We start from the raw sequence: 14,685 nt of genomic DNA on the forward strand, positions 1-14,685 counted from the left end.
CTGGGCCCTTACCAGGACAGTCCAGAAAGCAATAGGGAAGCGGTGCCACGGTATGAGTACAGAAAGATGCCTTCCCCCCGGGCCCAGAAGCACACCCGGGGCCTCAAAGACACTCAGGGATCATTTTGTATTATGTGAAGTATACTAGGAAGCAATTCATAATCCAGTTAAACCTAGACTGCCTGCTGTAAACTGCCCAATTTAATGGGCACCTGTAAAGCGTTTCAGCTGCATTAGCATCTGTACCCACAAAATTAAGTCAGCATCATGTTCCGAGCTGGCTGGCTTCCTTTAGTTGGTGAAGTTGGATGGCATTTGCTGAATATATTCCTCATTACAAGAATTCATCACTGCCCTTACTCTAATATTTATTTTATTCTCAAATCCACATATCAAAGACTTCTGCAACACTGCAGCATCATATCAGCCTATAATATATAGGTGTTCCCAAAGGAGGCAGTATGGGGCTTTCCATTGCTTGCTTCTCTTTCTTTCCCCATCTGGCTTTCTCCTCAATGACTTAAAGGGGCTTTTACAAATGACTTTTACAAAGAACTTAAATATTTTTCTAGACTAAAATATGGCCTCTGCACAACAACATAGCTTTACGCTGTACACATCTTTACACTCCGCCACCACCAATGGGCTAATTATCCTTGGCCCTAAAGAAGCCCACCTGGCCTCAACCAGGGCCAGAGCTGTCTCTGTCCTGGCCCCCACCTAATGGAATAAGCTCCCGGAGGCAATCAGAGCCCTGAAGGAGCTAAAACAGTTCCACAGGGCCTGCAAAAGGAAGCTCTTCCGCCAGGCATTTGGTTGAGACCAAGCGAAACCAGCAACATCCACAGGGCCTTTGCTCCCTCCCTCCCAGAAATCCACTAATGCGTTCTGCCCCTGGACCTGTTTGCACTGTTACAGTCCATTACCTCTGTTATAGTTATTAATGTTAAAATTATTATTGTTGTTGTAGTTGTTATGGAAAAAAACTAAATTCTATGTATTGTTTTCTACATTCCCTGTAAGCCGTCCTGAGCCTCAGGGGAGGACGGTATATATAAATATAATAAATGAATGCATGAATGAATAAAACAAAAAAGGAAGTGTGGCCAATATAGTATATTTTGAATTTGCAGGAGACCTGACACCAGGAAACAGGTGCGTGTTCATATGTGTGTGAGGGGCACTAGGGATGTGGACAGGGAGCTAAGAAGGTGGTGGCTCCCAAAAGTTTGGGAACCACTGCCTTCATTCTTCATTCTTCATCCAGTATTTAAAAGCCCATACATTATGACTATTTCTGCAAAAGTCCAGTTGCATTTTAAGGAATAGCAACATTTATTTCACTAGAAACGTTTGTGAGTCACAGCTCACTTCTTCAGACACATTAATAGTATATTCATATCTGAAAAGTTGACTGTGACCCAAGAAAGAACAATTTGAAATATATTCTGCTAGCCTTAAGGTTTTGCTGGAATTTTAGTTTGCTACAAGATTAACATGGCTACTCCCTTGCAATCGTGTGCTTAGAGCAAAGGATATGTAATATTTGACCCTCATGCAAATCCTGAGACTGTCTGAGCATGCAGAAATATCATAGCTAAGCACCATGTTTCAGGATTGACTGAAATCAAATGAGTGCATAGTTGGCAAAATAATGGAAAGATTTCTCAAACACAAAACAAACCAATAGAACACCCACAAAGCTCTGGAGAGGGCTAGGTGGATATTGGATGCCTACACGTAAATTTCTGTTGATGTCAATATCTTCGTTTTGTTACACAAGCACCACACCCACCTTATTTCCATTTTAAACACACAGCTGGAACAAAGTGCTTGAGGCCTGATAGTCATTGCTCATTATATTATGCAAATATAATCTTAAAATCGGAACTGTTTAGGAGAGTTTATTCTGCATGCACTCATCAGAGACTGGATGCAACAAACAATACTGTTGCATGGACAGCTGTTTTATTTGAAAACACTTGTGGTTTCAGGTTTCTATAACGAGTTACATCAAGCAGTAGTTGAAAACATAAAACATTTTTACAAATAATGTTTGCTAAAATACCAAGGGCTTTTCCTAATAATTTTTTTTAATGCAAGAATCACATTGTCACATAAAATCTTGCACCACAGCCACAGGGAAAATCTGAGGAGGTAGGGATAGGAGCATCACATCACTGGCCAGGACAGTGCTTTTGTCCTGACCTGGATGGCAGCATTAACTAAGCAAGAAAAGAAGCAGGATTCACACCACATTAAAAAGGGGTTTTGACGTTGCTACTCATCTACTGCTATTTTTTGCAAAGGCAGAAATCAGAAATCTAATTGCCTATGCTGGAAAACAACCAATTAAGACTTATATAACCAGGCTTATACAGAATATGCAAGAGAAGGCTACTCAACTTCACAGTGGAAGTTTGGTACATAGAATGGCATTCTAAGAACTGTCCTAGAAATGCGGTGGTGGTGGTGGTGGTGGTGGTGGAGGCAAATGTTGTCAAGCCTCAGCTGACTCGTAGCCACCCCTGGTGGGGTTTTCAAGGTAAAAAAAAGGACTGTGTCAGGGGAAGAACTAGGAAGTTCAATGGTTGAATTAAAACCACCTCAACTGGAGACAAAGAAACCCTTTGACATCCTTTTTACTAGAGATCACAGGCACTGCTCATGACTGGCGAGCTTCAATTATGTTCAGGTTTACAGGGATGTTTCCCTGGAGAAATGATGCTTTAGAGTGTGGAGTGTTTGGCATTATACCACATCAAGGTCCCTGTCCTGCCCTGGTACTATCCTGAAATTTCCAGGAGTTTCCCAATGTAAAATCATAGAATCATAGAGTTGGAAGGGGCCATACAGGCCATCTAGTCCAACCCCCTGCTCAACGCAGGATCAGCCCAAAGCATCGATCAGCAGGATCAGCCCAAAGCAGCCCAAAGCGTCCTAAAGATGTAGTTCATGTCTTGTTTCTAAAGCTCCTTCCCGCCTCTTCCCATATCACCTCAGCTCTGAGAACTAGAAAGTGTATGGGAGAGGGCCAAATGCAGCAGAGGGTTAAATGTGATGTAGTGATTTGGACCAATAAAATATAAAATAAAAAAAATTAAATGAAATAGCAAACAGAAGTGAGATGGAGGGTCCGCACCATTGCGGCAGAGCACTCCACAGCTATCCCTACCAGAAGCCTCTGGCAGAACCTCCAGCTGCACTACCTTATGCCATGGGAAGGTGGCAGGGGGGCCTTCAGTTGATGAGAGAAAGTGGGAAAGCGGTATGTGGGGGACAGGTGGCCCACAGTTACTGCAACTTCAAGAAGGGAGGGAGAAAGAGCAGTGACTCGCCTCATTTGGAATGGCCAGTTTCCTTCCCTGAGGAGGCACTGAAGATGGGAGTTATTAAGTCTGCAGGTTCAGTAAACGCAGATTCCAATTCTTCAGAACAGCTCTTTTTATTTAGCAACACACTCCAAATACTAAACTGAGAAAAACAGGCAAACTCATGCGCTTTTATACCTTTCAGGCAGCCCGCTGCTGCCTCTGATTGGCCCTAAGCAGAGCGATCTGGTTGGACCTTAACAGGTTCCTTTGATTTGTTAGATCCTTGGCTGGCATCTTCAAGTACTTAAAAGGCTGCCATAGAAGATGGAGCAGAGTTGTTGTCTCTTGCCCCAGAAGGACAGACCAGAACCAATGGGATGAAATTAATTCAAAAGAAATTCCATCTAAACATCAGAAAGAAGTTCCTGACAGAGCGGTTTCTCAGTGGAACAGGCTTCCACGGTAGGTGGTGGGTTCTACATCTTTGGAAATGTTTAAATAGAGGCTGGATAGCCATCTGATTCTGTGAAAGCTTAAGAGGGTGGCAGGTTACAGTAGATGAGCGATAGGGATGTGAGTGTCCCGCATAGTGGAGGGGGTTGGACTAGATGACCCACGAGGTTCTTTCCAATTCTATGGTAGAAGCCCTCATTTGCATCAGTGGCCAAATGTCCACAGACAAAGCATGAGTCACTTCCTGCTCTCACAGGATTCCTGCCTCTTTGTTGCCTGATAAGGCACTGAAGATAGCAGCCTGAGTCTTCTGGGCCTCTCTCTTCCCTGAGAAGGGTGCAAAGACAGCAGCTGCCTGCTGGACCTGAGGGGACTCTGGTGCACTCTCACTCTACCTCCACCACTTCTGTAATGACTGCCGTTGTACAGCCTAGCTGTGCATGTGGCATAAGACATTTTCACATCAACAAAAAAGTTAACTTTTTCTGTTTACACTATTCTTAAAATTCCTGGAGTTTAAGAGTAATTATATAGGTCTGAGATCATTTCCTCATTGGCATTCTGGTTGAGCTGAATGAGGTTATCAGGGGTGAGGGTGGGTTATCTCTGATTACTGTGCGTTTAATTTTCTGTATTTTGTTGTTTGACACAGTCTACTAATGAACCAGAATTAATTTTTGCTATATATTCCCTGTCATGTAAGGAATTCATAGTCTGATGAAGAGTGCTTGCACTCAAAAGCTCACGCCCTGAATAAAGGTACTACTGGACTCTGATTTTATTGTGTTTTTATTGTTGCTTTGTTATTACTCTGTAGTAAATGCCATGAACCTGCTGGCCCAATAGTGGCAGTCAACAAGTCCAATAATAAATAAATAAATAAAACATATAAGTACAGTGGGTAAGTACAGATTTAACATGTAATGATTTTCCTTAAAAACTCCCTAAAAATACAAGTTTAACATCTTGAAATTTCTGCTTGACATGCAGCTTTTAAAGGCTCAGAATCCTTGTCAAAGGGGGGAAAGGTGGAAATCCCACTTCTTGGTTAAGGCCAGTTCAGTTTTCAAAAGACAAAACTAACTTTGCAGCAGGTATACTGTTCAATTGTTAGAGGATTCCCATTCTGGAGTAATTTTATCCATATAGAACTAATTCCGCAGCTGGATTTACTCCAGTCTAACTCTACTAATTGGGAGTTTCTTTAAACTGGAGTAACTTTTCATACCATAATATAGTTAGAATCAAAGGCTGAAGGTTCAAATCTCCCGTAATATTAGAGGATCACTGAATTCCTGCTGTAATCACCCTTTACTTTTAAAAAAATCTCTAAGAATCTGCAACATGGAGATCATTGTGATTAACAGTTTGAGTTCCTCCAATCTTTCCAGAATAGTAAAGAAATTGAAACCAAGGTCTCTTTTACCTGTTGCAGGTCCGCCACTCGCATGTAAGAGTCCAAAACCAGAAGCAACGGCACCTGGATATTTTTTCCACGGAGTAATTTGGGACCTGAGGACCAGGGGAGGGGGGGGAAAGAAGGGAGGAGAGTATTTTAAACAACAGCAGCGATCATATCTGGCCACTTTCCCTACAGTTTGCATCCAGTTGTTTTCCCTCCACTGTGCAATGGCAAGCCCCCACTTTTACCGCTCGGCGAGGAGATGAAGGCGAGAAGGTCCTGCAGAATTTGGATCACGGTGTTTACTTGCTTCCCTTCCTGGACATTTGTCAGCCGGTCGATCAGTTTCTTGAGGGCTGCCTCTCGCTTCTCGTCTTCCTCTCTGTCACAGCTGCTGCTGCAGCAGCTTTCTTTCCCCTTCGGGCGGCTCATGGCCATGCCTTGGCTCACTCCCGCCTGCCACGGGCCGCTTGCATTTTGCCTTGCCCTTCGGGCCCCTGGAAGCCCGGCGGGGAGCCTTCAGGAGCAGCCGCCCGCTCAGGCGACGAACTCTTTCGGCAGCCTTCCCCTCTCGCTCCCCCTCAGGATGCCGAGAAAGGCTCGTCGGCGCAGGACACGGCGCTGTGCTCCCGGACGCTCATAGATGGCGCTGGCGCTTTCCCTCGAGAGAAGCCGAGAGGAAGGGAAATCAGTTCCAGGCCTTGAGCTTTGCTTCCCGAGCCTGGGAGAGGCTGAAGTTTCCGCCTCGGAGTGCCGCCGGCGCTTGCCAGAAAAATAGACCCAGGGCAGGACGGGCGGCTTAGAAAGCGGGGCGGGCCAGGAGAAGCGAGGGAGTGAGGAGGCTTTGCCGTAGAGCGCGGAATACTCCAGGGGAAGGCAATAAAAAACGTGGATAAGGCGGAGGATCGACGCCGCTGAGCTGCAGGGTCATAGGTTTCAGGAAGGGCGTCAACTGGGAATCAACACACACACACACACCCCATCACACACACAAACACGTTTGCCAGAAGAAGTTACCTCATTCGACATCGCAGGTTTTTTTTAGAGTTCGTGCATTGCCGTGGGTAATGTGTTTAATTTTGAGCAGACGTTACTGTTTGGCTGAGCAAACATTTGCACTGTTTTGACTATGGTTGACAACTGCAAAGATCTTATTCTGGTGACTGCAATGACCCGTCCGCCCTCCCAATTATAAGTTGTTCCACCCTATAAGAAGAGACAGTTTCTATGCACATAAGTCATGCAGCAATGTGCATGCTGTAGTACTATGACAAGCAACAGAAGTTAATAAGCTTGATTCTCTAAACTGAAGCAGTCACATAAAAAAAGCAGTTTCCCCCCATACTGTTACCTTAGTCTTCTCTCTTGCCATTTAGACTTTTTTTCTTTCACTTAATTATATGCAATTACCAGAACTTAGTTTAGCTGGACAATGAGCAGATTCAGTGAAGCAAACAGTGGACACATTATATAGTAGAAGATTGGCCTAAATCACAGACTTCATACTTAGAGGAAGGACTGAAGTATAAATGAATGTAAATGTAAACTTATTAAGATGTCTTGGGTCTTTTGAAGGTTATTTTTTATTTTATTTAGGCATTTGATATGCTTCCCTCCAGAATCATGCTCAAGGGGGCTTACAAATAAAAACAATGCCGTGAAACCATTAACAAAAACATCAACAATGATCAATAGAAAAAGGCCATTACAAATAAGCCGGGGCACTAAAACAACATCAAATTACCAAACAGCATCTTTAAAAATAGATCAGATTGATGAAAAGATAAAAACATCAGCTAAAAAGCATAGGTTTTAAAAAATATTGAAAACGTTTCAGATTTTGCTTTTTTCCTGATCAAAGGGAGTCAAAATGGTTTACATCATTTGTAAAAAAAATAGAAATTCATACCACCAAAAATACAGATAAAGGAAGCAAACCACAAACTGCACTGAAGGACTGAAATAAATGTTAAGCCAATTTTTAAAATGAGGGATTTCAGGAGGACTCTGGAAACCATAGGATGATTAACCTAAAATCTGCTCCAGGTAAATCGGCAGAAGGGAGTTTCAGGATGGGTTCTACAAAAGGAAGTGTTAATTCATAGAATTCTTTCAGAGTGTCAAAGAAGAATTTGTATGAAACATGTAGATAGGATGATCTGGTAGACCTTATATACTTTCAAAAGTTTTGGGACATGGTGAGACTGAAGGGTGAGGCCTATGGGAGGTTGGTTGGTTCCAATCTCCCAAAAAGGACGGGATAGTGGGGCATAGTGAGGGTCAAGAGTGAGGCCTGTAGGGGCTACCAGAGTGTTACTGATGCAGCATACAAAGCCATAGGACAGGTATGGACCTGGACACATGCAGCAGGACAGGTGATTGAATATGGCTGCCACAGTAGAAGGAGAGAGCATACCCCCCCCCGAGGGGGTATGAATAAGGGAGTAGAAGAAGAGGCTATAGGCTGGGGGCAGGACTGACTGTTAGGAAGGGCTTAAAGACCATAGTGAGAGAGAACTTCAAGTGGACTCCAGGAGTTTTAAAGCTGGATAATGGAGAAGTTTTAAAAGGTAGATATTAGGGGGTTGGGATTAGCAGATTTGGTGTGTTGGGGAGGTGGGATATGGGTGAATGGTCAGGTTGTGGAAGGAGAGGAAAATCTGGGGTGGGAGGAAGAAAATGAGTGACTTGCAGGCTGGAAAAGGGGGAGGAAATGGACAACAGGCAAATGGGCCAAGAACAGGCTGGCATTTCCCTTGCTACACAAGTTGATATATTTTCAGTACTTGGTATTTCCTGCTTTGTTATCTTGCAAAGAGTCCATAGGACAAAGACTGTTATTGTAAAATGCCAGCTGATTTTTGTGTATTCCAGTCCTATTTCTGAGTCATTAATTTCCCATTTAATATCTTGTTTGGAGAAGTTTGGGATTCTTTTCCAGCCAGAAGCATGGTTGCTGAATTTTTAAATAGTTGGTGTCTGTATGCAGTGTTGCATAAGCAAGACAGAAGTGGGACATTTTGTTTCTGTCACATGTTTATAAGGCTTCATACACAAAGAAATTGTTGTTTTTGAGTTACAGTTTAGAGGCTATGAACTGTGACTAAATTTATGAGACATTTTATGTTGATTTTGTTCTGTCCAAGTCCTGGCCGGAGAACATATAAGTCTTCAGCTTTTTAGCTTTAGGCAGCAGTTCACACTGAGACAGTGGGAATGATGCTACTTGTGCTGTCTTCTAGAATGCTGAGATGGAAGCAACACAAAATTTTCTTTTTCAGAGAGGATTCCTATTAAATGTCTGTAACAAGAGACTACAAGCCAAAAAAGTTTGCATTGCAAAAATTAAAGTAGGATATGTTGGATTTTGAGAAAGCATCTTTACTCCAGGCGGTATTTCTATTTGATATTTAAAAGGTGTGATGTTGGAGGGAGTTAGTACACAACAGGATGTCACTTTAGGAATATATTAGGGTTGGTAAATAGCATTTGCTTTGACAGACTATTCTAGAAGTCAGACTGATCACCCAGGAGAATAAAAATCAAATAGTTGTATACCTTAACTGAATGCAGCCATACCAGTTTCTGTCCAAGGCTCTCATAAATAGCACCCTTATTATGAATCAAAAACTCCTGCAAACAGTGAAGGGCATGGAAGAAATATCAAAGGCAGAAGGTAGCTCTGCAGGTATGTGCCTAACCGAAACACCATCAAACCAGCACTGTTAGCCCATGTTACACCTCACAGTTCTAACATGATTAATATTTCAGTGAATAGTGTTTCCCACAATTACATTGCTGGCATTTAGCTTGTGGTAGTCTCACTCTATATAAGCTTCAGCATGATTTGCCTGAACAATTTCAGCTCTTGTGCATTAACTAAACTGCAGGAACAAACAGATTATTTGCTTGTACCCACTAAGCGAAGGTAGCACACAGTGTAGAATCAGAAGTTTTGCTCTCGTTCAATGATTTTGTCCCCAGTTGCCATGTAGTAACTTCAGGGTAAAAGAATGAAAAGGCATTGCTTTTGTGCTTTGTTAGGCAAAGAGGTTTCTATGCTGCTGCAGTGAAGCAGCCAGTCTTCCTGTACTCCGTTCTCCCTGTATTTCTTCCACTCGTGACAGAGAATTGACCTTCTTTGCAAAGCAGAGGCTAAAGCTTTTATTCTTTACATAATCTTGAAAAGGGAGAGATGAGAGAAGGATCTGATTTCTCAACGTGAGCGGATCTTGACTAAAAGCAGCCCTGGGGGTGACTCGATTATGCATAAACCCCTGGCTTGCATATAAAGAAGAGGTTCTGTTTATTCATAAAAACAGAGTGTGCTAGCAAAGGAAAGCAAACTCATTCCTTCCTCACCCTTACCTCACTGCACTGAGCACTTGGCTGTTTGAAGTGTTTTCCTTTCCAGCATACTCTGCTAGTGATAATTTTAATTGAAAGAACAGGTACATGTCATCCTCTGTGCCACAGTTTGGAAGGGAGGATTCCTCAGGTATGAATTCCTGAAATTTCACATCTGTTGATGGAGAAAGAAAAAGGTTTCCAGGATATGAATGTATTTCCATTGAAACAAATGCATCAACAAATTCCAGGGTCATGATGTGGAGGCAGGCAGGGGCAAACCACCCCTTAATGTCTCTTGCCTTGGAAACCATACAGGGTCACCATTATTCAGCTGTGACCTGACATTCAATAATCTTTTTTTTAATGAGCAAAACAGACAAACCCAAATCATATTTATGTGCATATTCCTTGTATGTATAGCTTTCAGGAACAACATCAGGGGGGCCAGCCTGATAGCACTACACTCCAGCCATTCTAGGCAAAGATTTATGGCTGGGCAGGAAGACATGCCTTGCCATTGGGGGCAGTGCACTGTTGACTTGACATGTAATCTCTAAAGTGAAGGAGGAGAGGGGAGCCAGGAGTTGCTGATAGTGGGATGTAGGGCCTTTGGAGTTTAGAACCACCTCTGTTCCCGAAAAAAGAGCAAAAACTCACAATGTCCAGCCAGCTGGAGAACAACTGCTACAGACCAGTCATCACTTATCGGCTGTGTCCCAGGAGTCCTAGGAAGAAAACCAAGTGTAAATCAACACAAAACAACACAGATTTCCCCTTTCCCTGCTTGGACTATGAGAGTTTCTTTGTACAGGCACAAGGAGGAAGAGGATAGCAACTAAGTGGCCTGTGATGAAATAAGGCCTTTTCTCTAACTACCAATGGACAGGGCATATGATACACAGCAGCCAACTAGAACTGGGGCCTGTGTGCTCTTGACCCCATAGATATGGAGGAGTTCACAATAGCTCTTCAATGTGTAGTGTTTTCTCTTATACTCCATTTCCATAAAGAGTACTAGATGATGATATGAAAATCCTATCCAACAGCACAAGTATACATTATTCAGCTATACTACTTGGCCTACAAAGAGGTACTCTCTCTCTCTTCTCAGCTCATTTTATTGGTCAGTATTATAGATTTTGACATGAAGGCCAGGTGTACTTTGTGCTTCTCACTGACCCATTATGCACGGGGGAAATAACGCACATTCGGGGTGGAATGGCGGCAACTGAAATCACCAATAACACACGGTGCCGGCTGCAACCGGCAGCAGCTTCGGTGCATGCCGCCGAAAAAGCCGCGTTCGCGAAACGCGAAAGAAAGCGCAGCTTCCGGGTGACCGGGGCGCAACCAGAAGCAGCGCCGGGATCGCCGCGTGCATAATCGGTTACTCTGGGTTTTGCCGCCGTCACGCCCTGCCCCGTGCATAACCGGTGTGCGTCGCCTCTTCCTCCTCCGCGTTTTCCATGTGACCCGAAATCACCGTTTTGGCGGCCGTGCATAATGGGCCACTGACCCTGCCCTTCTCCTGATTTGGGTTAGGTGAGTACAATATTTGCATGCACTCTGAGGCTCTTGAGGCCAAGTACAACTGTGAGGACAAATCTACCTCTCCTCAGTTCCAAGCTGGTGGGAGGCATAGGCTTTATCCCCATCAAACTGAATTTTATAAAGGTTTGAAATGCAGCAAGATTATTTACTTCCTTCTGAATATCTTTGGTGTTAAATGTTTGTTTTTCCAGTTTTAGAAGACCTCAAGCAGATTAGAAAGCAATGAAAAATCTTGCCACCTACCATGATTCTTCAAGACATATACAGAAATGCCGAAATCTTTCTACCTACACTTTTTGAGACTTGGAAGAAAGATAGAAGATTTTTAGAATTCACTAAACCAGCAGCAAGTTTGCAATCATATTTGTGAGCCCCAAATATATTGGCAAAAAATTATATATAGCAATGAGTTTGTCAACATTTATGTATGAAGCACAACAGATGGAGAATTCCACTATATTTTGTCATATAGGCCAATACTACCATTATGTTTTGCTTGCAAACATTTTTTTAAAGTACTGATTAAAAACAACAGAGGTGATTTTATAAAACCGCTGTGAGAACTTTTTAATGTTGATGCTTTTGTCTTACTGTGGAGTGACACCTAGTGTATGATGAGTGCAATGTTTTTAAATGGTAGCAGCTCTGTCTCATGATACTTTGTCTATTTTAATATTTTGCTATCAGTAGTATATAAGTATACCTGTAACTCTGTTTTGGATTCTGCATGTTTACACCAGAGGAAATTCCTCTAAGGCTGATTAAAGAACCCTTCCATCCAAGTATTCCATCCCATGCTAATCTCCATTGAATAGTAGACACCTTGGTCTTGTATACTTCAAAGATAGTTGATCTTTCCTGGAGATAAGTGCTAATCCTCCCTTTCTCCCTGAGCTGCTTTAATCTAGCCAGTCACTCCAAAGAAGACTCGTATCAGTACTGAAGCTTTAGCAGTCTAGCAAGTACAAAAATATCTCAAGCCGCTTGGGGGAACAATTCGTTTTTCCTGTTGATGGAAAGATATACACATCTTCAGTTTTCAGATACTTTGGACTGCATCCGTCTTCTGAGTTTTTGTCGGTGTTGTAACAGTTCCCATGATCATGCTATTGGTGTGTTCATTGCACACTAACGTGTTTTTCCCCTCATCATGTTCCATCAGTTCACAGTCACATGGTGGTTTCGTTTTAGGCTTTCTTTGTTGTTGTTTCTTACACATGCACCGAAGCATTGTAGTGATTCATCAGCCTGGAGGAGGCTGAGAAATCCCATTACATTCCCTACCCACCACCACACCAAACCAGAAAGTCATGCCTGGCATATGTGCCCTCTTGGCTACCTGAGCTGAGGATGACTAGGCCCTTACTTAACCATGCAAGGAAGGCTAGTAGAGGGCAACAGACAGAAATCAGGCAGATCACTTTGACACAGCTGAGAACAAGGTTGGGAGACAAACAATAGCAAAGAGAGGCACAGTCTTAAAGCAGGACTGAGCCCAAACTTAGGGAAGGACAGGGGAGGAGTAGCTAAAGGGCAATCCTGAACAGCTAGGAGAAGGCAGGGAAGGCTTCCCTTCTCTCTTATAGTCTCCCAAACAAAAGGGGACTGGATACAGGCCAGGAGGGGCCTGAAAATAATTTTGTTGTATAGAGAAGTGGCCGTGATCTGGACAGCCCAGCCTAACCTGATCTTGTCATATCTCAGAAGCTAGCAGCTAAGCAGGACTGACATAGAGGCAGGCACTGGCAAACCACCTCCAATTGTCTCTTGCTTTGAAAACCCTATGAAGTCACTATAAATCAGCTGTGACTTGATGGTAAAAAAAATAGAGGAGAGGGGTTTGCTGTACATTGCACTATACATTGCCCCCCATTGGTATCACAGCAGCCTTTGTTTAATCAAATGCAATCCCTGTTAGGATTGATGCATGACTTCATGTTCTTCACTGTGGTTACTGTGTGCTGAGTCTCACCTTCATTAAAATGGAATATTTTAACCTCTTTCTCTCCAGGAGCCCAAATCTAAAGGCAGTGTCATGCTTAGCACTGTCAGCTGCATCTCCAATAAAATTACTAGCTCATTCTTTGCCTTACAAAAGTATCACCAAGTCTCTTATTTAAAAGTGAGATTCTACAGTCAAGCAGGGCATCCCTATATAAGAAGGATTCTGCATTAATTCTTCTGTTCCCCCGTCTCTCTGCTTATACCCCAATACATACCCCACACACACCAAAGACCTTCAATAATGCTACTTCACTTCCATCAACTGTCCAAAAGTTTCCTACTCAGTCAAATGACTCATGTTCCTCACTTATGCCTGGAAATGACTTGCAAAACATCCCTGAGATACTATCTCTCATTTTCTAGAAATTCTCCTCAAAATTCACATTTTCTGAGAGACATTTAGCATCACCCTGCTTCCCCTTTCCATAGTGAAGCAAATAGGGTTGCCAGCTCTGGATTGGGAAATACCTGGAGACTTTGGAGGTGGAGCCAGGAGTGGGCAGAAATTGGGGCAGGGAGGGACCTCAGTGGAGTATAGAAGAAGAAAAAGAAGACTTGGTTCTTATATGCCACTTTTCTCTACCCGAAGGAGGCTCAAAGTGGCTTACAGTCACCTTCCCTTTCCTCTCCCCACAACAGACACCCTGTGAGGTGGGTGAGGCTGAGAGAGCCCTCATATCACTGCTCGATCAGAACAGCTTTAGCAGCACCATGGCAAGCCCAAGGTCACCCAGCTGGCTGCATGTGAGGGAGTGCAGAATCGAACCCGGCATGCCAGATTAAAAGTCTGCACTCCTAACCACTACACCAAACTGGCTATGGAGTCTAGCCTTCAAAACAGCCTTTTTCTCCAGGAGAACTGATCTGTGTCACCTGGAGATGAGCTTTAAAACTGGGGGATCCCCAGGTCTCATCTGGGGACTGGCATCCCTAGAAGCAAAGCCTACACACACATAACTGAAATGAGTTTTCCTCCTATTTATCTCCACTTCCATTAAGCTCCCCAGGGCAGGGACCATTGTTCCTATACTCTGTAAAGCAGGGATGTGCAATTTGTTTGGCAATCCCTCAGGGAACCTTCCTTCCTGACCAATGTTTTCTTTCTTTGTATGAATGTTAACTGTTTTTAATTTGCTTTAATGATGTATGTTGGGGGGTGACTTTAATTATTTTAAAATGTGATTTAATCATGTATGTTTTAAATTGCTAGGCACCTTAGTGATCTTTGTGGTGGCAGAAAGGCAGGATAGGGATTTTGTAAACTAATAAATAAATATGGATCTGGAAATGTTCAGAATTCCCCAAATAATGCCATGTTTTGAATGTTCTGAATATGAGTGAATTCAAATTTTATAATCCTGGGTATTTGGGAGTCTATGGACGACAGAAAACAGGTTTGACTGCTTGGAAAAGAAAATGGATCTTATTTGCCTGGTGACTTAGCACCAAATGGAGTGGCTGCAAGGAGGGAGCTGTGTCTCCTGAGGGGTTGCCATGGTTTTGCTAACGAAGGGGTTACTTGGGTGAGAGCAAAGGCTAGGATTAATATGTGCATGCACTTATGGAATCCTGAAGTGGGCACAGAAAACAGAAGCACTCATTCTTTTTTTA

At 43.1% G+C, this 14,685-nt stretch overlaps 1 protein-coding gene across 1 annotated transcript in view; it reads right to left on the minus strand.

Annotated features, from left to right (window-relative positions):
* The window catches only part of LRRK2 (leucine rich repeat kinase 2), an 82,587-nt gene extending 76,561 nt beyond the window's left edge, over window positions 1-6,026 (minus strand). The window contains exons 1-2 of the mRNA XM_077338190.1: window positions 5,418-6,026; window positions 5,194-5,279 (exon numbers count right to left, since the gene is read on the minus strand). Of these exons, the coding sequence (XP_077194305.1) occupies window positions 5,194-5,279; window positions 5,418-5,607 (276 nt within the window). The 5' untranslated portion in view covers window positions 5,608-6,026. The remainder of the gene's footprint in view (window positions 1-5,193; window positions 5,280-5,417) is intronic.
* Window positions 6,027-14,685: the final 8,659 nt, after the last annotated feature.

This window comes from Paroedura picta, chromosome 5, assembly GCF_049243985.1.
Source record: "Paroedura picta isolate Pp20150507F chromosome 5, Ppicta_v3.0, whole genome shotgun sequence".
Lineage (NCBI taxonomy): Eukaryota > Metazoa > Chordata > Lepidosauria > Squamata > Gekkonidae > Paroedura > Paroedura picta.